Consider the following 25,690-nt stretch of genomic DNA (forward strand, 5'->3'; position numbering starts at 1 on the left):
CCTTAGTTACCCCAGGTGATAGCTTTGAACATGGAGATAAAACTACGTAGCCAACAATTCTTGTCTTGCAAACTGTGGCTACCACATTTGTAACAGAAATCCTGCTCTGCTCAACTTCTGACAGCTTCTAACCGCTGCTCTCATTTTCTGTGAGCATCATTTTCACAGACACCATATGACAGAACACAAATCCAATGGGACGTGGCCAAAGTTACTTCCAAAACCTGCAATTCAGTCGCCTTTGTGCCTTCTCAGATCTGCAGCATTCCTCTGGGTACAATCATGAAATTCCTAGGCACCGAAAATGAGGAGCATGACCTGCACCATGTGACATTTTGAGGTGCTTTGAAAAATAGGAACTTGCCTTGCTGAGCAGGATATAACAGATGCGAAGGGAAGACGCTGTTCACAAGCCTGAGATATCTCCTGAAAAACAACAGGACAAATGACACCACAGAGCGAAGCTGTCCCAGATACGCTGTTCTCTGGCCATTAGTCAATTCTGAAAGTTTTATTTACAACACTTCTAGCTTTTGCTGGGGACATTCTTTCCTACCTTGTTAGATTGTGTCATATTGTACTTGTGGGCTTATGTCTTGCTATTTCTACTATTTTTAGGTGCTTGTAATTTATTAATGTATCTTTTAAGGGCAAATAAAGAGCAACATCAAAAAACAAGCTAGTATTTGACTATTTACCAAACAAGAAATGAAACTGTTTACTACTTTACGTATAAATGCAAACACTGTAAAAGAAATATGTTTTAGTTCAGCTAATTTTACCTCAAAAAGTGACAAGTCTTGTTCCAAATGATGGCTCGCTACCAACAGATGGAAAGAAAAAAAAAAAAAAAAAGGAAGAAAAAGGCTCTTACTGAACATTTCAGCATTTACCTGTTTCTAAACAAGGCAGATTTTCACAACCCACCTCCTTTCTACCTTATGAGAAATTTATTGCATTAGGCAGGTGGTTTCCTTCGTTACTATTTGTGCTTCATTTGTGGGCTTGTAAGGTAGCAGTGGACTAACCTTCATGGCAGAATGAGGACACAGAGCAGCAAGCAGCTGTTTATATAGACTTTCCTGTGGCAACAAGCACACATGTATACTCATGCAATGTGGTTTCTATAAAGGCATCTTGGCACAGCTCCATTCAGCACTGCAAACCTGAGTCACTTACGTGGGCAGATTGCTTCTGAAGAAAGAACTTAGGCAATCGGAAGAAGCCCAAATTTTCCATATGGCAGTTAGATTCAGGTAACAATGGCATAAATCGTTCTTGAAAATGGGACTTAGCCAGACTTACTCAGGCCTGAAACCTGACCAAATTCCCATCGGCTTCATTGGATTCAGTCTCCACAATGGACTTGCATTATTTTAATTGAGAGAGATTTTTTTTTTCCAGTTCCTGTCCAGAGGAGCTATTCAGGTTGCTTACCGCATTTTACTCAGAGGCAGCTGTGATGCTTTGCCAATGAAATCACACTTGATGAAACTGAGCAGCAGTTAGCAGATCATAAATTGCCATTTAAAATACATCTTCTTGCTGATAACATGAAGTTGCTGGTCCTGGGCTATATCCCAGTAGTTTATAGGGCCTGCAGCCTCCTACCAAAAACACTATTTCAAGCGTACACACATATTACTATCATTTTAGCATCTGATTCTTTCACATCCTGTTCCTATTCGATTCTGATAGCAGTCCAGCCACAGTCCTCCTCAGCTGATGATCATGCTCCACATGCAGATAATGTCACAAAGATAAAATGTACCAGCTAAACTCATTAGCCAATATCTAAAACAGAGAAGAAATGTCACCGTCAGGGTCAGTACAAGTGATCTGTCTTCACTGGCTGTATTATCCTACAGATATTCAGGCTACTTGCTTTCCAACACACATTTAAACCTGTCAGTTTTCATTAACTATTACAGCTACTTTTTTTTTTCTTCTTTAAAGTTGTCTTTTTTTCTTTTTCTTTTTTTTTTTAATCTTGCTTTATCAGGAATACAGAACCCTGATTCTAAGTTGAACTGAGCTGACAAAGTGTTCAAATAAACCCCTTTCTGGCTAGAAATCGCAATATAAACACTTGTGAAGTTAGAATCCTGCTATTTGTGTACATACAACAGCCAGCCATCTTCTTACTGGAAAGTGCACAGGCTGTATCTAGAAAGGAAACCTACTGAATGTCTCCACTTAGAGGACCAGAAATGTCAACTCACATCTCAGCTATAATTAGGATATAAACAATTTTCTTATTCTGAAATTGAACTTTACCATTCATACCAGTCTAAGAAAGAAAAAACCCACACACATACCTGAGTGCATGCACACACACCTGGTCCCATACGTATACATATATGTATTTAAAAACACATGTATAAATAACACTTACTAGATCAGTTGAAGTATGACTGATCTATGGCAACCAAATAAGAAACAACATGAGCTAGGGTTAGTTGTTACGGAGTTTTATTACTGACTTGCAAACTCTCAGCCGCATTGAGTTGAAGCTTGTCATGTTCCCTTGAAGATCCATCCCAAATTACACACCAGGACAGCAGTTCACCTCTGCCAGGCTCATAAAAAAAACAAGCGGTGGAAAGAACCAGGAAAGGGGCACATACCCTACTGCTGCCTGCCAGAGAGAGCTGGAGGAGTACTTCACGGACCTGGGGGGCAGAAGCAAAGGTAATCATTCAGTCCCGTTAACTGACTGTAGCAAGTCAGGTATTGCTGCAAGTAAATGCTTGCCTGTGGGCACAGGCACTTTTAACCCAGGCCTTGATGGATGGAGGTGCACAGGGGAGCCAGCCTGGAACAGGAACATAACATAACAGAGGCAAGAAAGACTAGAAGATAAGCCAAAAATATGGGGGGTGCGGGAGCAATACAGTGATAGTAAAAGAATCAGACAAACCAAAGAAGGGAGAGAACGGAAGATACAAAAAGAAAAAAGTGAGGACCAGTATTTCTCCTATCTGGATATTGAAGAGCTGAAAAAAAAAACCCCAAAACAAAACCCCAAACAAACAATACTGGAGGAACTCAAAACTAGTAAAATAAGGAGGTAGAGAAACTGTTGGCGCAGAGGGAAACAAAACAGCAGAAAGCAGAGTGCCCGAGTACTGAGGGGATCTTCTGCTGCCTCTCAGGAGTGCCATTAGGCATGAATTACCATGTTAACATCTACACCGGACTGGAAAAGACAAAAGCTCAAGTTTTAATGGCCTCGTAATCCTGCAATGTTTCCAAATTCTAGATTACACATATTTCCAGGTAGAGAAGCCCAGGCAAACTAGCACGGGATATTTGTAGAGATGGGAAAAGGGAGTATAATAGGAGTATCCTTGTGAAACAGGATTGCTACATTCAGGCACACACCCGCCTTCCACACTTCTCCCTATGGTTTGGCCACCAGCTGAGGAACTAACTCAGCTACAAGTTTCCTACTCTCTACTTCCTTCCTCCTGCTGCAATCCACCAGTACAAAACAAAACAATGTTACTCTTGAAACAGAGATAGGTGCAAGTGATGAGCCTTCCCTCTCTTTTTTGGTATGATTTAGCTGCTACAAAGTCAGGGGCATCCTCCACATAGCTAGTGCCGCAGAGGGTTGAGGGGCAGCTGGATCATAGCAATCATCTGAAAAAGGGAAGAGAACATCTTGAGATGAGTGCAAGCCTGCCAATGCAGAGACATTTGTTGTTGCCTTATCAGCAGATCAGCTGATAATACAGCAGTTACAACTGCTGACTGTGCCTTTGACAAAGATGCTCACGAGTGCAGCATATAAACAGTGGCCTCCAGTACTCACCAGTGGCCTTTGGTAGCAATAAAACCCTCATATGGAGACCAAGGGCCACTTATAGTCCTAATGGTGCTCCCCTTGGGCTCTTCGTGTGTTTGAGGTTACAGCTGCATTCCTCAAATTTACAGCATCTAGCAGCTAATGTTATTGTGGGAGTAAGTTGAATACACATCTGGGATCCAATGGAACATCACTCAATCAAACAATTCCCTAATTATAGAGACTAAGTAAAAAAAACCCAACAAACTAATGACTTTGTTACATTATCATATGAAAAAGAACACAGCCTTTCCCAACAGGAATGCAAGCTACTTATTAAATCGGTCTGCCCGTTATTGCAATGAAGACTGCCCTTGCAGGTTGCCAGTGGGCTAATGACAGCCACTGCCCTCTGCACCGCCCTGGGGGAAGCTGCTGTCAAAACTGAGCAATGCAGAGGTGACAGTGCACAGAGGCCTTCGGTGCGATGGAACAGGACATGGATGGCCTCTCCTGGCTAACATCCCCAGGCACAAAGTCCTCTCGTTCTCCCAAAGCAGAAGGCAATCCGCTGCCTGTGTAAATTGTCCCCAAGGTGAAGGTGAGAGAGCACAGCAGACCCTTTCTCTGTACTGCTCTACTCATCCTGCTGCTTACTGAGCCAGTGACGGTTACACTGCTCACATGCATATTTAGTCAATTTCCCATGTGACTTTTGGGACAAAACCCATTCCTGGAAGGGAAGGAACTGCTGTTTTGACTTGGAAGGAAAGAACCAGAATGGAGACAAAGTGAGATAATGTTTTTCTGGTCCTGCTCAGACTCAGCCTTCAAATTTTAGACAATATTGCCATTAAAAAAAAAAAACAACAACAAAAAAAGAAATTTGTAGATTCCCCCAGACTCACAGAAAGTAAGACCCTCTGCTCTTCAGGTAACTGTGATTGTAACTTAAGTATGACAGCGGAAAGAGGAGTGTTGAAGATAACAGACCAATTAAATGCTGATTTTTATAAATGAGAATAAGGTAAAGGACTTGGTAGAATTTGAACATGTTGAAAAAAGGCTATTTAGCAAGTAATCACTGGCAACAAGGGCCTAATGTGACATTCTGCCAGGGCCGTTTCTAACGAGGAGCGATGCGTGGGTAGCTACTCCCTTTGCTACAGCTGCCGAGTCTTGTCCTATAATTGTAAGAGCAAAGAATTTTCTACGAATTGATAAAAGTGTATCACATTAGAGCAAACAGTTTTAAAGGGGATCAGCAAGCACACAAAACAATTTTCTCTGGGCTGAGGAAGTGACCTTGGTGGACAGGCACAGCCACAGCCTCCACACTTTGCTGACAGTTGCCTTATATGTGCTTTATGTGTGGTACTTGTCATCATATTTGCATGCAAAGTAAGCATGCTATGCATTGCGTATGTATCTATGGCTTGAGAGGAGACCAAACAGCAAAGATCAGAGCTGATGAACACCACCTATATATATTTCACTACCATCGCACCAAGAAGGCCATACTGTAATGCCTTCAAATCAATTTAAAAGTTGTATATAAGACTCTGAGAGATGTGCACTAGTGGTACTACGAAAAGGGTAAGAGGAAGGACATGGAAAAGGCAGACCGTGGCTGCAGTGTGCCCCTCTGTTCTTGTGCAGATCGGCAGCAGGGCAGGGGAGCTGGCTGCTGCTTTGCATCTTAAAGCTGCCTCTAGGAGGAGGAGGCCACTCTCAAAATTGCTGGTTCAGTGTGAAAGCAAAGGGACTTGCAGCACTGAAACCATCATCGCTCTCGCACCCAGTATCAGCTGAGCAGTGGGACACTGGGAGCTTCACCACCACCCAAAGCACAGGGAGGGCTTTTGAAAAAAGAGGGACTCTCCTAGCTGCAGGCACATTAAGGGCATATTATAAAGCGGATTCCTGCATAGCTCTGCGACTCACAAAACTGCTATATTGACATGGCATCCAGTAATGCCCATCAGTCACTTCCTCATCTTAACAGCAGCTGTGTTTTCTGCAAGAGGAATGGTAGCTAAAAATAATCTGGCTTTGACTTCCTCTTTCAAACCCTCCAGTCTTTTAAAACAGACTTTTTGTTCTCCCAGAAACAGCAAGGAAAATGTAACAGACAAAACCAGAACAGTCACCTGCACAAAGACAACAGTAGCATTAGAAAGCTCAGAGAACAGCAGGAAACTACAGTAAAGATCAGGGACAGTAAAAAAATCATTACATTTCTGAGCCACATACTCCGAATTCCTTTCCACACTTGCAGCAAGCTTTCTGTTAGGCCTCTACTTGTATGAACCAGTTAGTGGTGCAGATCAAAAGGGGAATACAATCTGGATGTTTCTGAATGCAATTCATTTGCTCATTAAAACATATTAAAAGAAAGAACAGTGCTCAGTAATCACCAAATGCACTCTCACAGCTGCACGGCAGAGCGTTTTACTTCCTCATGGAATAAATGTATTTTACTTTTAATTCTGTGTCACTCTTAGATCTACAAAATGTGTCAATCCCCCACCAAACACGCAAATCGAGAAAAAGAGAATATTCAATTCATCTTTCAGTAACATAGCACTATGTATTCTCCTCCAACAACAGTTCTACAAATACAGGGCTGGTAGGCATCTCCAGACAGCTACACGCAGCTGCTTCATATAATCCTTTTCATAAACATACCTAATCCCATATTAAAATATTTAGGAGTTTCATGTATAATTTTTCAATTGTAGCCTGTAATTAGCCTGATACAGACTGTACCTGAAAAATTCCCAAGGATGATGCTTTCTACCTGAGTCTAGTTGTCCAGAAGATCCCTAGTCCCAGTAAGTATCTCTGAACTCTACCACACTATAAATAAAATTATAAGCAGAAATCAGATTGTGACTTACAAACCCGCTAACAGACTGATACCTGAAGTGACCTCAGTACAAAGGGACAGAAAGAGAAATGGTGAATACATCTCCACCTCCTATCATGTGTCTCAAATTCCTAATAAATATGTTACACAATGTAAAGGTTAGAAAGTATACAAGAAAGCATGCTGCTGCATAGTTTATCTATTATACCACATACCATGAGCTTTCCCTACAGCATAGCTATTAGTAAGGCTTTACCCCTTCTCAATCTCAACACCAGAAACCATAAGCAACTCTTCTAGCACTGTAGTATCAACAGCCACCTCACACTTGGCCAAGTCAGAAGCCAAGGCAGGGCCACCACCTAGGCAGGAGATTACAGGAGCTTCTTCTTCCTCTCCCTGAATCCTATCTCCACTTGGCAGAAAGCATCACCCTCTGTTACCTTCTCCCTCCTCAGCTGCACCCCGCCACCATTTCCACGTTCACCACACTGTCCTGCTTATTTCCTGGTTCCTTTGCCCAACCTCATTGATGCAAACCCACATCCCAACTTCAGGGGTCATAACGAAGTTCTCTGGGCCAGAAAAGATGGTGAGCCCAGAGAGTGCTTGGCACCATCCGTGCGCTATCGCCCAGGCATTCTGGGGTATGTTACCCTGCTCCCCCAGGGCCAGCACAGCACCTCCACACCACTGACAGCTCTAGAAGGGACTAACAGAAGCACAGATGTTACTGATGAACTCTGACCAGGGCTTCTCCTTCAGTGGTATATAACACTAGATAAGAAAAAGCAAAAATAATGAAATCTTTAAATATCTTGGTAGGTGGTCTTAAAAGTAATCACAAGAACATAGAATATTAAGTAGGGTTTAGTACCTTTTTAATGGGAAAATGGAGAAAACCAGGAGTTCCAATATACCACAACAAAGAAACAGAGAAAGTAAAAGATCTATAAAGTAAACAGAATCCAAACATAAGCAATATTTTATTGGGATATAGCAAGCAACCTATCAAATAGGGAACTGGTACAAACAGATTGAACAAGACTCTCTTTTAACAGAGATGTATGGTGACAAGACAGCTTCTTTCAGTTTTTAAAACAAGTATTCAAATCGTTAAGTAAAGCATAAAAAAAAAATCAACCATTACAACACCAATGACAGACAATATTAAAAATGTGCAGAATTTTACTTTTTACAAATTTCTGCATGTTAGAAAACAAGTTATCATAAATTAAAAAAGGAATAAAATGAAGCTTTTTTGTTTTGCAAAGCAACACAAACTTTTAAAAACCAACTATACTTTACATAGAACTACTATTAAAAACAGGTGAAAACAAGCTGAAAATTTGAAGGACAGCAAAAAATACACAACCCAGTTTCACCTGTCTGCAACACCTTCTGCTATCGAAGGGGTTATGTTAGTTGTATATACAGCTTTAAACATTGCAGCATACCGCGAGTAAACCTTAATAAGGTCAAAATAGGACCCTCTGCAAAAAAGGGTGAGTTGGCAAGTGTCAGTCCCATCCTAAAATTATAAGTAGTAATAATTTTAGTATGTCTTTAGTGTAAACCAAACCCTACTTTAATTGGTTTCTGTCTCCCAAAGATGCATGTAAACTTTACTTGGGTTGGGGTGTTTTGTTTTGGGGGTTTTTGGTATATTAATTCATGAAATCAAGAACATGTTGGGCTCAAAAATGAGAATGACATACCTCCCTTTTGATCTGGATACAGTGACGTAGCTATCTCAACATGCTCACTGACACTTCCTAAAAGAGAAAATCATTATGTACTATGTAAAAAATACACACCACCTCTCTCAGTTCAGACTCAGTATATAGTATATTGCCAACTCTATCCAATAGGATATATATCATAATTTGGTTTAAATTCTTAATAGATATATTCTCTCTTTACAAAGTTCCATCACATGAAACCAAATTGCTTATTTATTGTTTGAGGCACAACACGACCCCAATTAGGCAATTCGCTATAAAGAGTTGTTCTTTAGATGTTGTGTCTGTAGAGGTTTTACGTGATATTCATAGATTTTCAGCGCAGGCCCCAGTTTTAATGAAAGTCCAGTCAGTACATCATTTCTTGTCATCAACAGTAATGATTTGCCATCAATTTCCTATAAGAAGAATTAAAGAGTTGATAAAGACAAATGTACAAATCTAACAGATGAGAACAGTCATGCAACAAATGGAAGACTGCTACAGGGGGTCAATGAGAAAATAGTAGCCTTGATTATCCTGAAACTATGTTTATAGCTGCTAAACACTGCTGTCTGCTTTCCAAGTGCTCACCTGTGCTGACTAATATGTAAATACTATTTAGTCAAGCACAAAACCCAAATGAACCCAATTTCAGGATTCCCTCTTTGTAAATCTGTTTCAAATTAATAGGTACGTGTGCAGATTGCCTAATGATCAGCCATTAAGGGAAGGATGCTCTTAAGAAGGCTTATGAAGCGCATTTCAGAAGAATTACCATTGACAGTGATATGCAAGTTTGGACTAGTCAGTATCTGCTAATAACTTCAGATGCCTTCTCTAAAAGACCAACCTTCCCATACATCCTGGGGGTGGGGGCGAGACTCCTGCAATTAGAAATTTCAGAAGGGCCTAACTGGGGATCTCAACAGTCTAAGGGAACTTCTTTTCCTCCACTTACAACAGAAGAAGCTAAGAGCAGCAGCTTCCCTGCTTAGGTCTCGACAACCCCTACTTGTTCCTGCTTAAAATTCCCACTTTAAAATCACAGATATGTTTTGTTGGGGTTTTTTCTCTCCAGCCTTGGCTTTCTGACTTGTTTAGATTAGAAATCCTGTAGGCTTTGGGGTTTTCCTACCTCAAAACCTTGCTCTATGTTTGAAAACCACCTGTAAATGATTTTTTTCAAAGTCTAAATGGAAGAGGAAGAATCCACATCTCAACTCCTATTCAACTCCTATTTGCGTTTTAGACATGGGACCATCCTTTTCTTTACACATTCTTGCACAGTTCAATCACACTGCGCTACGCAGGAAACAGGACCTGCAGCTACACAGCCGTGCACTGACTGGTGTCTTGCAACACAGCCAGACCTCCCAAGGTAGTCACAGCCCAAAGCAGTATATAGCCTTATATAGCATTGTATATAGGCATATATATAGCGTTGTATATAGCATTGTATATAGCATTGTCCTGCGCTGGACTTCACTCTGCTGTTGCTTTCCCTTTTATTTTTAATAATAACCCCCCCTCACTATTAAATGTTGAATTTAACTATTAAATGTTATCAATAGCCAACAACCTGTTCAAATGCTTGCAGATGTTGTTTTCCATGATAATATATTGCCAGAATTCTGTATTTTTATAAACATTCTAAACATCACACATCAGTTTGTCCCACTGCAGCATCGTCCTTGGGAATATTGAACATTGTCTTGGAAATGTCAGAGATCCCATCCTCCATTAAAACTCAACACAAAAAGAGGAAGACGTATTAAAATTTAGCATGAATTTGTCCAGACCGATGTCTCTTACGATTTGACAGTTTATAAATACAAAATATATGGACAAACCACAACATAGTCAAAGATCAGCTGAAAGTGGAATTTCTTTAAAGTCTCCCCAAGAGATATGACTGCTAATGCCTCAGAGTGCAATGTAACAGCATTTCTAAAAGAAAAAAAGGTTCCAATAACTTTTACCCAATTATAGCAGGTGCCTCTTTCCAATTACTGTTGAGAATGTTAATGGTTAAAACCAGTTTCAATCCTCTCTTTTCCATGTGTCACAATTCTTTCTGTGGGAATTCTGACACCAGAGAGTATTTTGCTCATTGCTATGACCCATCTGAAGTTGGCTTTTCTGCTGCTGTTCAACGATGCTATGGAGGAAGAACAGCCTCCAGCTTGGCAGGATCCAAGTGAAGTAAATCCAGTACCTGGAACAGGAGAAACTCCAAGAATAGGAAAAATGCACCTATTCCTTTCCCTTCTTCCACAGGGTAACTACTAAGGCTTTCACTGAATACAAACCCAATTCTTTAAATATATCTGGGTAGAAATTAGTGACTATGTATTCCGAATTCAAGTGTTTTATATCTTTGTGTGTATTGTGAGCTTTACCTCTTCCACTTAAAGCCGCTTCATAATCATTCTAGTTTTTGGCACCAGGTAAGCTTTTGTATGCTTTGGTGACTTCTCTGAATTTCTTCTCTGCTACTTCTCTATTTTCTGGATCTTTTTTTCAGGATGCAACTTCAATGCCAACTTTTGGTATGCCTTTTTAATGTCATCTGCAGAGGCACACCTCTGCACAACCAGAGCTAATGGGGGAATTACCCCACTGTGCCAGGATGACCTCAGCAGCAATACCATGTTGTCTTCAGCAAAGAACCAGAGGACCAGTGAAGCTTCAAGTCCACCCAGCACTCCTGCTCTTTCTCCAAGTCACTAAGAACTGTACAGTTTTACAGTACAGCTAACATACAAGGATGGCAGCCAGCATGCTCACATGCTCCTCCATGCCATGGCTTTGCCAGGAAGCAGCAGCAGACAAGCTAGCACCAAACCCCAGGCTCCCTTCTGGTAAGGCACTGCAGTGATGCCAGCAGACTAGCATTGGCTTACTTGGGCTTATCTGGCTATCGCAATACCAACGGTTAAGCCGCCACAGGGGCGACAATGAAGGTCAGCCATAGCACCAGCATGTCTCAAGACACAGCATACAGCTTCAGTCTTTGAGTGAGCCACAGCCCACTGTGCTCCCCAGGGCTCCTGGCAAAAGCTCAGCCATGTACTGACAAGCAGCAGTTCTTTGAAGTTGTTCACACCCTCATCCTGCATCTGGTCTGTCTCTCTCTTTAGTTATCCTGTGCCTCCAACTTTGCACTTGTCTGATTTGCTTGCTGACATTTTAATTTTATTTTTTTTTTATTAGTCAACATCTTTCAGTTGAATCTGTTTTCATCAGTGAGCTCTTCCGACTTGCTGACATCAGTGGAACTCCAAGAAGGAATAATGTATAATCATCATACAATCATTACTTCTTTACTACCACTTACAGCCACTTACAGTACGGTTTTAAGAAAACCTTCTGCAGTCCTTAAAATGCTGTAAGAAAAATTCAGGTCTTAAAAATTCTTTGAGTCACTTGCTTTGGGTGAGTCCACAGGCATTCAGATTCATCAAAAGGAAGTGTGGACTCAGTTTCTGTTGTGTAAAAGCTGAATGTAATAACAGATTTCATGATTATATTCTGGGCTACCGAAGTTTCGTAAGGAAACCATTATGCTACCCCTACTGAAGCAATTCAGTGGAAAACAATTTCCTAGTGTTGTAGGTGAAACAGAATATTTTACCATTTACAGCCTCATTTCCCATCCAGTACATATTCAGGGCAATAGCAGATCAAATTAATTTAGGTTTCTGAGGCCCAGGCCAGCTGCAGTACAAATGGCATAGAAAAATGGAGGTAGCCAGAGCTTCAGCTGCATGCCTGGTGACTCTATAGACAAAGGATGGCTAAGGGTTCAAAGAGAACCTGACTGCACTGCCATACCTGGAAGGCCTGTGAGATCCCGATAACAAAGACCATAAGTACACAGAGCTGAAGTTAAAGGCTAGGAAACAGTGTAGAGGAAACAGAACACCACCACTGTAGGAGGTTAGGGACAAGGCTGTTCCTGGTGCGTACAGGGGAATGGGCTGGCAGAGCTGGCACGTAGAATCAGGCACTTGCTGCTCTTCAGGCTGCTAAGGGAACAGAGGGCGAAGGAAGTGGCAATGACTTCTGCTGTGAGCGTCCATCCCACATCTCCTGGCTGCACATCCTGGTAGCAGCTGTCAGCCTCTCTCTCCAAGGCTTTGGCATAAAGTGAAGTTGGCAACGGAATCACAGCCACATTTCTGCCCATGGCTATTCTAGCAGAGCCCTGGCAACACATTGCTAAAAAGCAGCTTGCTTCAGCTATCCTCCTGAAGTCACCTGCCCTCACTGCAGAGTAATAATAAAACCTTTACACTCTACTTCTACACTGCATTCCATCAGGCTGTTGCAAATTGCTTTGCCAAAACTCATGAGTTAGCCTCACCTTGCTGCCGCAAGATCAGTAGTAATTACTGCAGTATTATTGACAAGCCAGCTGAGGTGCAGAGAGGTTAAGATATTTGATGAAAGTCAGAGGTATCTGTCAGTATAAGGGAAAAACTCCCAGAGGCCGCAATTACTTTGCCTGTGTGGTTTTTAACCCACATTTCCAGGGCTGTTGAGGAGACAAGGATGCTGGTATTAAGGAATGGATACACTTAATATTTTTGGTCTTGTTTACCCATCTTGAAATTCTGAAAAACTAGTAGCAGCTGCAGGAAGAGCCTCTCTTTGCACCTGGACAGAGAATTACCCAACACCAGCCTTTTTACCCCCAAGAAAAAAGAGCTAAATTTAGATACTCTGTTACACTCATCAGTTAGGATCAGATGGGATTTCACTGTCCAAGTGCTGAAGGTCAGCAGGATTAACCTGACCAACAGTAATGTTATTTCACATTAGATGCACAATTTCCCTGCAAAGCTGCCAATAACTTGCAGTAGCTTCAGTGCCTTGGAAGGTCAAGCCATCTATTTTGATAACTAAATATAACTGTTGTTAACTAATTTCCTGGTAGTCACACACAAACCTGTAGACTTACCAGAGAAGGTGCTGAACTGACAATCTGGAGATCTAAGTTCCTTCTTTACGGAACAGGTGGGCTGTAAGCCAAGCAAGCCAGCTCCTCTATCCTGCCCCACTAACGCTCCTTACCAGTGTGCTGACAGGCGAGTTACAAGGGGCCATATGACTATTAAGCTCTTTGCTGATCAAATCTACCAAAAGAAGCCATCCATTAGCATCAGCAGTTACAAGGCCCAGAAACGAAGACCCAGCCTCTTTCTCAGACCAAGTCCTACAAACATGCTGCTCCTACACCTAAAAAGATTCTTCCCCTTTATTGCCAGCTTGTCCTTTCCCTGTTCACCTGCATGGCGCGTGGCCAATTTCAATGCAACACATCAGCCCCTTTTTCACCTTAGGCCTGCAAAAGCAACTTGCTTCTTAGGAGCCCCAGACTTTATAAGTACCCTTAAGTGTATTTGCACAACACAGTAAGGAAGAAAGAAATTACCATTCACATTTTAAGTAACAAGACAGCAAAACCAAGTGGGTTGTATAGGGACTGAGCTTGAGACAGAAAATTTGTTTAGATTCCTCACCTTTCAGACGGCTGCTGTAAACACACTCCAACCCATTAACGACACCTTGTAGAACAGTATTATTACTCAAAGACCATAGTCCCATGGATTTTCACCCAATAACAGACTCAAATCACCCTATTAATGTAGGATTTTCACTTCCATTTAACTGTATATAACCAGGTCCATGGCAAAAATGTGCAATGTGAGAAACTGGTGGCAGCCAAAAGGTGTTTCCTAACAGATTTACCTGTTCTTGAAAAGCATTGGCTTGCTCCTCAAATCCAGCTGTTCTGAAATAATTCACAACATCGGTAACAGCCCAGTCAGCAGGATCCGGCGGTCTCCCATTCTCTACTGAACTGCAAAGTGCAAATCCAGACAAGTAATCACTAAACGTGTGCAGAAGGTCTGCTGATTCTTTGTGCACACCCTGTGTACATCCCCTCCTTCTTTGTACCTCCAGGAAAAGTAACCTTTGACACAACTCCCCCGATCCTGATACAGAACAGTCACTCCTGTTCCCTTCCATTTCAAAGACCTGATGCTGGGGACAACTGAGGTACCTCTCCCTTTACCAAATAAGAAAAGTACATGAATCTTCACATCAGCCAGAGGTAATCAGTCAGGAACTTTTCCTACAGGTGTGCTGCCTTTGCAGTCGGAGAGCAAAGACTACCATGACTGAGGTACCAGATCCCTGCCTTTCAAGACTGCATCTTGTTTTCAGCTACCAAGTACTTTGCAGCATGCGGATTATTCTTTTCCCAGATGAGATTGTGCTTCATTGTAACATGTGCAGAAACTACTGGAAACCATCTTTACCTTGTAAACAAAACAAAACAAACAAACAAAAAAAAGAGGCACCAATGATTGCACTAATTGTCCAATATAGAAAATTTCCCAAAAGTGTTTTTGGACTCATCTTTGGAGAAATCTATGGACAAAGCTATTCTAAAATAGCTATGAATCCAAGAAAACATCTGTTAAACACAATCAGAATTAATTCCTTCTGTGACTGACCTTTCCACAGTAGCAAAAACAACCAATCACTCATATTACTATCCTTCTGTATTTCTTATCCTCAACCTGCCATCACCCTATCTCAGATAACTTTTGCATATCTTCAAATTCTTGGTAAAAAAGACACACAGTGAGCTTGATTGCCTTTCCTATAGCAATGTAGGAGGATGAAAGGCAAGATATCAACAGAAAGAACTTCTTTAACATGTTTCTCCAACTAGAAGTCCCAAAGTTCATGCCAGATGTTTTCCACTGTTCTGCATGCATAACCATAATGCTAATGAAGAAATAGCAAAAATGTACAGATGGGGGCAGGTGTCAGAATCCTGTCCATTTCAGGTCCTGAAGCTTAGAGGCAGGACTTTGATTTTCAACAGCACCAGCTGGAAAAGAAGCACAGATTGTGCTCTCCTGACAGCATTTTTGTTCTGTCCTTCAAATTTTTCTTTTCCAACTGTCACCACCTCTTGTCTTGCCTAGACTGGCATGTCTTTCAGCAAAATAACTGAGTGAATTGGGAGCCAACCATTTTTCCAACCAGCCATGAACAGGAGCAAACAGAATCACACAGAGTACCTCCCACCACCGTTTCTACAACATCCCAGTTTCTACAGCGAGCTGAGCCCTGGGAAGGGAGGACTCCTGAACACAATGATTTTTGCTTCTCCCCTAACTCTGGGAATGCATATGTCAATACGGCAACAAAACTCTGGTCCTAGGCACTCACACCGTAACCTTGATATCACACTGTATGCTGCACTTGACCTTGTAAAAGCAGTTTCTTTCACTTATCACATGGAATATACACATACCTCAGAGCAACGAGCAAAGGGCCTGAGTTTCTTACTTTTGCTCATCAAGTAACGACTTCATGAACCGCTTCACTGATTGTGATTACATAGAAAGGCAACACTCAGCAAAATTGAAAATGAGGCTATCTGGCCTTATCAGAGCAGCACTTTGTTTTTTTTTGATCAAAGAATGCTTTTCAATTAAGATTTTTGGTGTTGTGCGCATTCTGAGGCTTAAGTAGTAAAGCCTACGCATATTTGTAAAAGCAGCATTTGAAGAATTATATTTAAATTCACATAGCTCTTCTTTTACTGCTAGGGAACTACAGCCTCATCCAGCCCCATCCCAGGCTCAACTGCAATGATTTCAGGGGCTCTACCTTAGTCATTAACTAATCACAGGAAATAATCGCAAGTTCTGGCCTCAAGGAATAGCATCATGCTGGACCTCAGGTGGAGCCAATTTCCACAGATACAGCTGCAGAAGACTCAAAGGCATGTGGCAGACTGTTGGAAGCTGGCTGGGTTTTAACCCATCTACCCACACAGATGCTCGTTTGGCTTACAGACTTCAGCAGCCTCCTTCTTGCCCTGCTGTTGTACATGGGTCTATTCTTTAGGCAAGAAAAAGAAATACATAACAGCCACGGCTAAGCTGTACACCAGTTTATGCCAGACATCCTGGATGCTGTAAAATATTAAGAGGACTGGCATTTTATGGTTTGTAAAGAGATACTAGATGCACTGATAATGAATAAAGATTAGGTTTGTCTGCTTTTCACCACTGTCCCTGTGCCTTTATTGCCATCATGTGGCAGAAGCAGCAAGGCCTGAAAGGATATAGCTGTGAACAAACGGATTTTATCCAAGCTATTTATAACCACTTCAGGAAAGTGCCAAATGTTTCCTTTGTAGATATGCACACATACAATACTGTATACATTCGTTTAGAAACCAGAGCTCCTGATCAGTTTAATTACAATCCCCATCAATTCCAAAAAAACACCTTCTCAATCCATAGTTGAGCCTTTATCACGTAAGCCTCAGGGGGAAACGATTAAATGTGAACTGTCCTTGCTTTGACTGCCTCCCTTCTCCTCCCACCACACAGCGCTCACTGTAGAAGCAAGACTGCCAAATGAAGGTGGCTTCTGAGGGACATACACGATATAATCTATTCATAGTCACTGAACAGGAAAATGCGTTTTATGTTGGTGTGGTACAACCAGTGCCTCAAGTGAAGAGGGAGCATGCTGATTTTAATGGCTGTCATCAGATCTTTTGATGCTGTCATAATCAGGTGTTTTATCAGCAACCTGAAGTGACCATTATTATTATTTATATTACTCTCGTGCCTGGGAGCCTAAGCATTCTCAAGTTTTCTTGGAAGACTTATGGAAAAGGGATCTGAAGGAGAAGAATGAGGTGCAGCTTTGCAGAAATGCTGCAGTTTGAGAGGAAAGACTAAGAAATCTCTCTAGTATCTTTCTTTGTGTTGGTTTTTGGTTTTTTTTTTTTTAATATATCTATATATTTATATATCTATCTCAGCATGGCTTCTACAACTCTAAAGCAGTAAGGCTGAATTTTTCCCCACAGAACTTCATTTCTCAGATCATAACTTCACTCAGAATTGCTAGTCCTAATCTAAGAATTGCTGACCTTTGAGGATACAGAAATGCCTCCAAAACAGTTCCTATCCCTTAGCCTACAGTCTACCACACTAAAGAAAATTGTAGAGCAGTGCACACCCTGCCTCCGTCATATTCCCACCCTAGGTCTGAACCCATCAGCAGTTTAGGGCTTCTCCAGCAAACAGCTTAAAATATCTGTTTCAGAAGAGAACTGACACCAAAAACATATGCTGCTGCTACTACTTAGCTCTAGATGGCTAGGCAGTCAGTAGAGAAGGGTGTATGTCTCTGAATGAGACAGACGGGAGTCTTCCATACAGGACACTTCTCTCTATTAGGCGCTGTTCTGCAAAAGCCACTAGCAGACCCGTGAGCAGAGGCAGGGTATTGATTACGGTGCTACCATCTGCTTTAGTCTCTGGGTTGAGAGGAGAAGTCAATAGAGAAAGGTACAACCCTAACTTAAGTTACTAGGCTCCTACATCTCTCCATTGCTATATAGTCCTCCCACACATCACTTTTGATCAATTCAGTGCCTGAGAATTTTCGAAGTTGAAATACAATAAAAAGTAATTGAGTACAGGAAAGGTTTGAAACGGGCAAAGGAATAACCCTTATTGCCAACCATATTAAGTCAAAGGAAAACTACAATCAAAATCCATGTGCTGTTTACATAAGCCAAACACTATGGATTCACTTACTTTTTGACATCCAGAGAGCCATTTTCCTTGTTTTCCATGTCAACAGTTAGCATGGGGAGGATAGAGGTTTCTTTTACTTCAGCAACTGATCAATAAGGGGGAAAAAAAGCTGTGTTTAATTATTGGTAGTATGAAAAGAGCAACATAATATAACAGAAACAAGCATTCTACAGGGATACAACCATGTTTCCACCAGAGTGTAAGGTGCTGTCAAAGACCGCTTTCCTCAGAAGCCTGGCAAAACGGGTAATAGCTAATGAACTAGGAAAACTCGACCTATGCTGCAAATGCAAGAAATATTTCATGCCTGAAAATCAAGGAAGGTAATATTACTTTTGATCCTTTTTGAAACTAAGAGAATTTTGATCGAACTATATATTCATACACAGAGACTGACGTGCAGTATATAACTAGGTATCGAGAGAGTTTATTATGCCTTTAGCCATCCTGCTACACAGAGGACTCAAACACACATATCATCTTATCCCTAGTGAGGTTTTGAAATCCGTAGCCTTGTTTTACAAATGGGGAATCTGGGATACAGATGAGCACAAAATGACTTACACCCATCTCACACAAAGCTGGTAAGCAGAGTTACTAATTGAGTGCCAAACTCCTGAGGCCTAAATCAGTATCTTATCCATAAGACCATCCTTCCTGTACTAGCACAGCTGCTTCTATAGGTATGGCATACTGAACCCTGAAAAGGAAAGGAGCATACAAAAGACACAGGAGACAATCCAGTTTGTTTCCCTCCTCGCAGCGTGCTGGAGTACTTCCACCAGACAGCTTTTTCCACTGCTCCATGGAACACGCAGAAATGACCCGTGCCTTTTCTTTCTGCTCTCAAGTAAGCCATTTCTATTTCCGAGAGCACCAAAGAACTGACCAAGGACTCAGGATGTTCTTGCTGTAGAATTAATGGATGCCAGTGAAATGTAACAGAGCTCTGGGAAGTACAGAATAGGGAAATCACACTCTTCAGCTAAAACTTTGCAAAAAACATAGGATAGCAATTAATACTGCTGTTAGGGGGGGAAATAAAAAAAAAGACCCTTTATTACACAGCTAGCAGCACGTAAAGCACCACGAAAACAGTAACAAACTAATCGAAAAGATGCTGCTTCCTGCACCACTGACCAAATAACTCGCACACATTCCTTCAAATCACTTCTTGGTTCACCTGAGGTGACTGCAAAACGCCACCCGCACCAGCCGGTCCCGCCGCGGCCGCAGGACCCGGCAGCCGCCCGGGGCTCGGGGCAGGGCACCTTCGGCGGAGCCCCGGCCCCCGCAGCCCCCCGGCGCCGGGGGGGTCCCGGGGCTCCCCTTCCCCCGCGGCGGGGCGAGGAGACGGCGCCGCCGGGGCTGTGTGACACGCGTTCACCATTTTACAAGCATCTCCGAAACCGTTCGCCAGGCAGCACTGCACCACATTGTCATTTTTGGGCTGGGGGAGAGGGGGGGGGGGGGGGGGGGGGGGGGGTAAGTAAGACAGAAAAACCTACCTACGAGCAACTAAACCAAAGCATTGCTACAGGCTGCTCCGGAGCAGCGGAGCCCCCGGCTCCCGCCCCCCCGCCGGCAGCGGGGCGCTCTGAGGCGGCTCAGTTTGACACCGGGCAGCAGCCCCGCCTGGCTCCCGGCCCGCGTGACGCGGCCGCCACACTCGGCCCGCGCCAACCGCCGCCCGCGTCATGGCGGCCGTTTTAAAGGCGCAGCGCTGCGCCGCCCCCCCCCCCCGCCGCGGGGGTCCCCCCGCCGGCCGCCCCGCAGCAGCCCCCTCGCACCGCACCGCGGAGGCTCGGGAGGGGACCCCGGGAGCTCCGCCGGGCTGGCGGGGGGGGCGGGGAGCGGCTGCCCTCCGGCAGCAGCGCCGGGGCCGGGGGCGTGCGGGGGCGCCCGCGGCACGCGGCCCGGCAGCGGCACCCGGCGCCACCTTCGTGACCCGAGTTTCTCTCGGGACCTCCCTGTGCGCGGTTCCTCTCCTCCTGCCAAGGGGGTGTACGAAGTGGCGGCAGGAGCCGGGGGAAAGGGGGAGAATCCGCAGGTAGCTGTGAAGGGTGCAGTACCTGAGGCGAGGAGACGTTACACAAAGCGGGAAACGGGATCAGCCAGATCTCGGAAAACGGATAAAGTGGCATAAAATTCCTTTCTAGTATGAGCTTGTCAGCTTGCCGGGGAACAGCAGACACTTGGCTTCCTCTGGAACCAGAGCATCGGCAGGCTCAGGGTGACCAAGGACAGCATGGCCGTGCCACCCCACTGTGCCACCCCACTGTGCCACCCCTGGCAGCGGGGCCAGGGAGAAGACTGAGACCGCCACATCTCTTACTCCTGTAAGCACTGCACCTTACTTCAGGAGGAGACCCACGGACACCTACAGGATTTGCTGTACAGCAAAAAGTACAACTCCGAGTGCCTACAAAATGACAGACTGGCCCACAGGCAATAAAACCTCACCCGCAGAGATTAATATAACTTTCTCCAGCAATTATGATTTTTTTTCTTTATTACACAATTTTTTAGATTTCTTCTTCCAAATTTCTCTTGATTCAGGATGCTTTCTAACAGCACAGAAGTGTCATGTGGATGATGTGCTGTCACAGGCTAGGGAAAGTAAGCAAGTGATACCAACTGACCAACATACCCTGCCTTTCCCACACACGGGCTTCGCAGGCTTACCCTGCAGCACCAGGGCTGACCCCTCCAACCACAGCTCAGGTGCTGTGACCTTTTGAGCATCCTTAGTAGTCTGGGTTAGTACAAATTTGTGGAATGTTTTACTTGCAGACTTCCCTGCTGAGTCACACCGCTCAAATTACACCCCTGCTGTTCACTGAGAGTGAAGGGGGACATTACAAGCTACCTGGAGATTTGTACAGAACCAACTGGTGACTTCAGCCTGGCTTCTACAGAGCAAGTCCCAGCTCCATGACACGAGTGTCCCAGCTGGCACTGACAGACGGCGCCTGCTGGCCAGCAGAGCGGGCGCAGGGCTGTCCCAGGCAACATGCATCTGTCTCACTCCCAGAAAAAGCTTACTACATCCTGGCTGCGTGTGTGAACAGAGATCAGAGTCACCTAACTGCTAACTGGACACAGTTACAAGCACGAAAATCACAGGAAAAGCAAAGGACTGTAGACATGACTTCCCCAACCATTTCATTTTGCCTGACTTACCTGCTGCTAAATAAATGGCCGAAGCTCACAGAAACAATGCAAACAATGGGACTCAAGTGTTGATAGGAGCGTCGAGAACAGAGAGCAGTGGGAGTTCTTACTGCTTTGAAATTTAAATAAATACAGATAAGCAAGTTAAATAGAGTATTAAACATACTGCACCCTAAAGAAAACCCTTACTTCACATCCCAAAGCATACTATAAAATGTGGCATACTTGCATTGAATGAGAAAGCCATGCAAGGCAATTCTTTTTTTTTCTCTCAAGAAATAAGCATTCTAAATGAGACTGTAATGAGTTTTCTGTATCAGCTGGTTTCTAACTTTGGTAATGAACTGACATTTGAGGATACAAATATAAAACAGCTATTTTACTCACACTCTTCCCTTCCTTCCATCATGTCTTCAATTAATCCTCAGAGTATTCGAAGTGAGGCTCATGCAGTGCGTGCATTCTCTCAGAAGGACCCTGAACAGAAGAGAGAGGAATTTTAAGAAAATGGGCTGTGGAAAAACTCAGTATGGAATACGATCTGTGGTTTGTATTTTCATTCATTCGGGTAAGGTAATTTAATTAAAACAAGATTACATCCGGTGGGAAACAAAGCTGGAAAGTGAATTAGGCTTTTGTTTGACTATTTGCATCTTGCTTCTGGCAAAAAAAAGTTTCCAGGCCACGTAGGGCACAAAGTGAGAACAGGGCTGGCAGATCCAGGTTGAGGGGTCAGACCTGTTCTCAACTTCTGCTGTTACACAAGGGAGACACATGCAGAAGTCAGTGTAGGCATTGGACACCAACTGTTTTCTGGATATTGGGAAATGCTGGTTTTCTACTGAAAACCTTTGTTTTGTGACGGCAGCACACAAAGACAAAATGTGCTGCGCATGTGGCAGAGGAGAGCACGGCACCCTTAGCTGTGCAGTGGCGACTGAATTCCGGCTCCCCCAGAGCACAATGAAGCCCTTTAAACCTTTCTCACTCCAGTGTCCTGGGTAAAAATAGGGTTGCACGTGTTCGTGGGGAAAGCTAAGTAAGGAAACGACGGAGAGCTTTGGTGGCTTCGCATTGAGGGGTGCCAGGAAAGCTCCTCTGTGCAAACTAGTCTTACACAAAGCACAGTGGACTATATCCGCGTATAAAGCATGTGTTTATTTGTCAACAACGACTGAACGTGCCAGGGCTACCCCCGGCACAAGGGCTGGCGCTCAGCGAGGGCAGCCCCCGCGCAGGGCGGGCCGCAGCCCCTGGGCCGCCCCGGGCGGCGGGAAGAGCCGCGGGGCCGCTCCCGCCCGCGCGCCGCCCCGCCAATAGCCGCCCGCCTGGCGGCCGCGGGGCCTGCCGGGAACTGAAGGCCGGCGGGGGCCGCCCGGCAGCGCGGCTCTCGGGCCCGGCGGCGCTCTGGGAGCGGCTGGCTGCCGCTGCTTACTGAGCCACGGCGCGGGATAGCCGCCGCGAGGGGCTACGCTTCTCCTCCGGGTGTTCAGGGAGACGTTTCGGGGCTGGCGCTGGTCATTTGTGGCTCCTGGCACCTCACAGAGGGAGAGGGTGAACCAGAAGGTGAACCAGGTAGCTCGCATGCCCATGGATGTCATCCGAACGTGACTAGCGGCCAGAAAGCATCCGCCTCTCGGAATGTGCTGCACTGGGGCAGGGGAAGCCATCAGGGGGCACAGGCTGGTTGTAGGTAATTCCCATCGCAGGTGTGGAAGTGGCACAGGGTTAAGATGACTGCCTGCCACCCAAACTGAATTAGTGTATAGCTATTTCCAGTCTATTAGTAACAGCAGACTTAAAAAATCCCTTTTGCATCATTTCCTTCCTAGCAATGAAGGGCTAAAAAGGGACCTTCCAGGCTGCAGAGTCCGGCCTCCTGCCGTGGCAGGCGCATCCACACAGCCTCACACCACCACATCCATACCTGGTGCGGCCCAGAGCCGGCTCAGCTGCCTGAATGACCATAGCCCTTTTAGACTCTCTAATAAGCTCTGCATTTTCTGAGCTCATTCCCCTTTCCTCTTTGTGTACATCCACCTTCCAGGAACAGGCTTTTGGAGCTGCACCCTGGGGTGCAGTAGGGTCTCAGCAGTACCTTCCATCTTCCCTGTCTTCCCTGTCTGCTCTGAATAGCCCCTATCTCCACACCACACTTACAGAGGTTTTTTAATCACACCTATATGGCACTGATGATTTTAGACATCCTAGGATTGGTAAGTACCTCAGGGTCTTTTCCACAGTCCCTGCCAGTTACCGTACACAGAGAAACAGGCATAATCCCTGTTACTGGTCCAGGTTGCACTTTTCCAGCACTTCATTCTCAGCTAAGATCTTTTCCACTCCAGTCCATATTTTTTCTAGCTTGAAAAGAATTTTGCCACTTACCTTGCTCCACAGCATCGACAGCTTAATACCTGTCGTCCTGCTCTCCCTTCCCTACTTCGGCAGAGAGGCATGAGGGACAGTTCTCCAGCAAGGTACTCCCAGTCCGCCCAGAGTCCAGCAGTGAAGCACCTCTCTTCAGTTCCTGCCTTGGCCAGGAAGGTCATCCAAAAGCCATGCTGTGTCTTCTTCGCACTCCCCATCTGATCTGCCAGGGTTTTCTGTGTGGCTGAGCACTGTCATGCTGCTCTGAAGTTCTGCATAAAGCCTAGACAAAAGGCCAAAGATAGCATTGGTCTAAAGCAAGTGTGGAGGGAAGGAAGGCAGAAAATCCGTGGCAAGAATCTGGCACAGTGACTTGTACCAACCGGGCATTCATTTCAAAGGCAGTTAAGTTGAAGTGCATGTTTAAATACTAGGTGAGAGCACAAAAGTCATTCACCCTTGATTTATATTCCATGCAGTTACCTGGGTACCCTCTCCTAAGGGAAAAAACAGGGCCTGTAGATGTGCAAAAAGTTTTGTAAAAGCTCCGGGCTTCAGGATCAACATGGATTAAGAGCTCTGCAGGTGCATGGTGCTGAATCAGCAACACAGCTCCCTTGCTGCAAGCCTGGAGGGGAGGAGGACTGCTCAGGTTTACTGACCAGGCAGTAATTAATAGGATGGCAGAGACCCTCTGTTTTGTCCTCATGGGCAATCCTTTAAGTCTTTGCTTTAGTATGCTAAGGTCCTTTTTACTCAAAAAGCATTATCCAACCTTTTTTTTTTTTTTTTTGTAATCCTATGAATCTTCAATGACAGAGTTGTATCCTCTACACACCAAGCTAAAAATGAATGTGTGCAGCAGCTGACTACAATGCAAGGCCAGTGCTATCTTTCTGCTTTTGCTTACTTTGGTTTCCAAGACTGAATTGCTTAAATAAATCTTCCTGCACATGAATTATATACACTTCACCGAGAATTTCCTGCCCTACTTATTTTGTTTTGTTTCTTCTTATGATGGTAGCTGCTCGTATTTAAGAAAACAAGGGTTTAAGTCTGGATGGTAGCTATTTTAAAGCTTATACATTATAAAACAACAACAACAAAAAACATTGTGTAAAACAACTCATCCTGCCCCAGCTAGCAGTCGTACTCGTCACATATTTGCCTAGCTTGTGATAATGTAGCAAAAAGCTTATAAAAACTATTCATATGAAATACCAACATTGTAAAACTGAATCCAGCCTAATAAAATTATATTATAGCAATATGGCTTAGACATGTCAGTGAAATAGCCGTTAGATCTATGGGAAATCTGAAAGGTAGCACTTTGGTTGTATGAAGTGAGCAAATGAAAAAGCACAACATGCTGATGCACACAAGAATGGAAAAATACAGTTATAGACAGAAAAATGTCAACTGTACACAAGCAGAAATCTCAGCTATATTTCAAATGCTACATTAAGGCATTAGTGCTAGGTTTTTCCCCCACTTTTCTGGGAAGCCTTTTTTTTTTCCCCAGGAGTGAAGAACTTGCCTATCACAGAGAAAATATCTAAAGCCTGATTTCAACACCTTGGTGGCCCAGCGACCACTTGGTGACCAGCAGTGACAGTGTGATTCACGGGTGCTGTTGCTGCAGGGGAGGCACAAACCCGACTCCTGTCAGACAACCTTCCCCTGCAGTGGTCTTGGGGTTTGCACTGTACACTTCTATTCTTCCTCCTCCTTCTCCAGATAGTATTTACAGGGGTAAGGCTGCCATCTTCTTAATAACAAGACATTCCTGGCTGTAAAGTTGACTTCCAATACCTCACCAGCCTCCTGTGTCAGCTTTTACTTCCCTGGTCACTGTGCCAGGGAACTGGGCCCAGTACAGAGCCCTGTGGACACCAGTGCACCTATGAGCCTGTGCAGCTCTCACACAACACTTTTTCAGGAGATGGAGGAGACCTGCACCCAGACCAAGGAAACGTTCACCATAGACATCTACTCCACAGGCTGGAAAATATTTTCCATAGGGACAACCCCAAATACCTCCTTTGTTTCTACAACCTTAACTTAGGCATTATTTTTACAATAGGTAAGACTAATATCTAGTTACCTCCGT

General features: G+C 44.1%; 1 protein-coding gene across 3 annotated transcripts; it reads right to left on the bottom strand.

Annotated features, from left to right (window-relative positions):
* Positions 1-82: 82 nt before the first annotated feature.
* On the bottom strand, positions 83-20,357 carry SAMD13 (sterile alpha motif domain containing 13). Of its 3 annotated transcripts, XR_008749009.1 has the most exons (6): positions 19,545-19,776; positions 18,037-18,121; positions 14,138-14,249; positions 8,378-8,799; positions 7,537-7,609; positions 83-2,672 (listed from the first exon to the last, which is right to left on the bottom strand). XR_008749009.1 is itself a non-coding variant. In XM_055815288.1 (4 exons), the coding sequence occupies exons 2-4, from the start codon at positions 18,087-18,089 to the stop codon at positions 8,656-8,658; spliced, it is 309 nt and encodes a 102-aa protein (XP_055671263.1). In that variant the 5' UTR covers positions 18,090-18,121; positions 19,545-20,357; the 3' UTR covers positions 7,624-8,655. The 3 variants fall into 3 exon arrangements, 1 of the variants encoding a protein (XP_055671263.1); XR_008749008.1 differs by lacking the exon at positions 7,537-7,609; XM_055815288.1 differs by lacking the exons at positions 83-2,672; positions 7,537-7,609 and having other exon boundaries at positions 7,624-8,799; positions 19,545-20,357.
* Positions 20,358-25,690: the final 5,333 nt, after the last annotated feature.

The sequence above is a fragment of the Falco peregrinus genome, chromosome 10 (assembly GCF_023634155.1).
Source record: "Falco peregrinus isolate bFalPer1 chromosome 10, bFalPer1.pri, whole genome shotgun sequence".
NCBI lineage: Eukaryota > Metazoa > Chordata > Aves > Falconiformes > Falconidae > Falco > Falco peregrinus.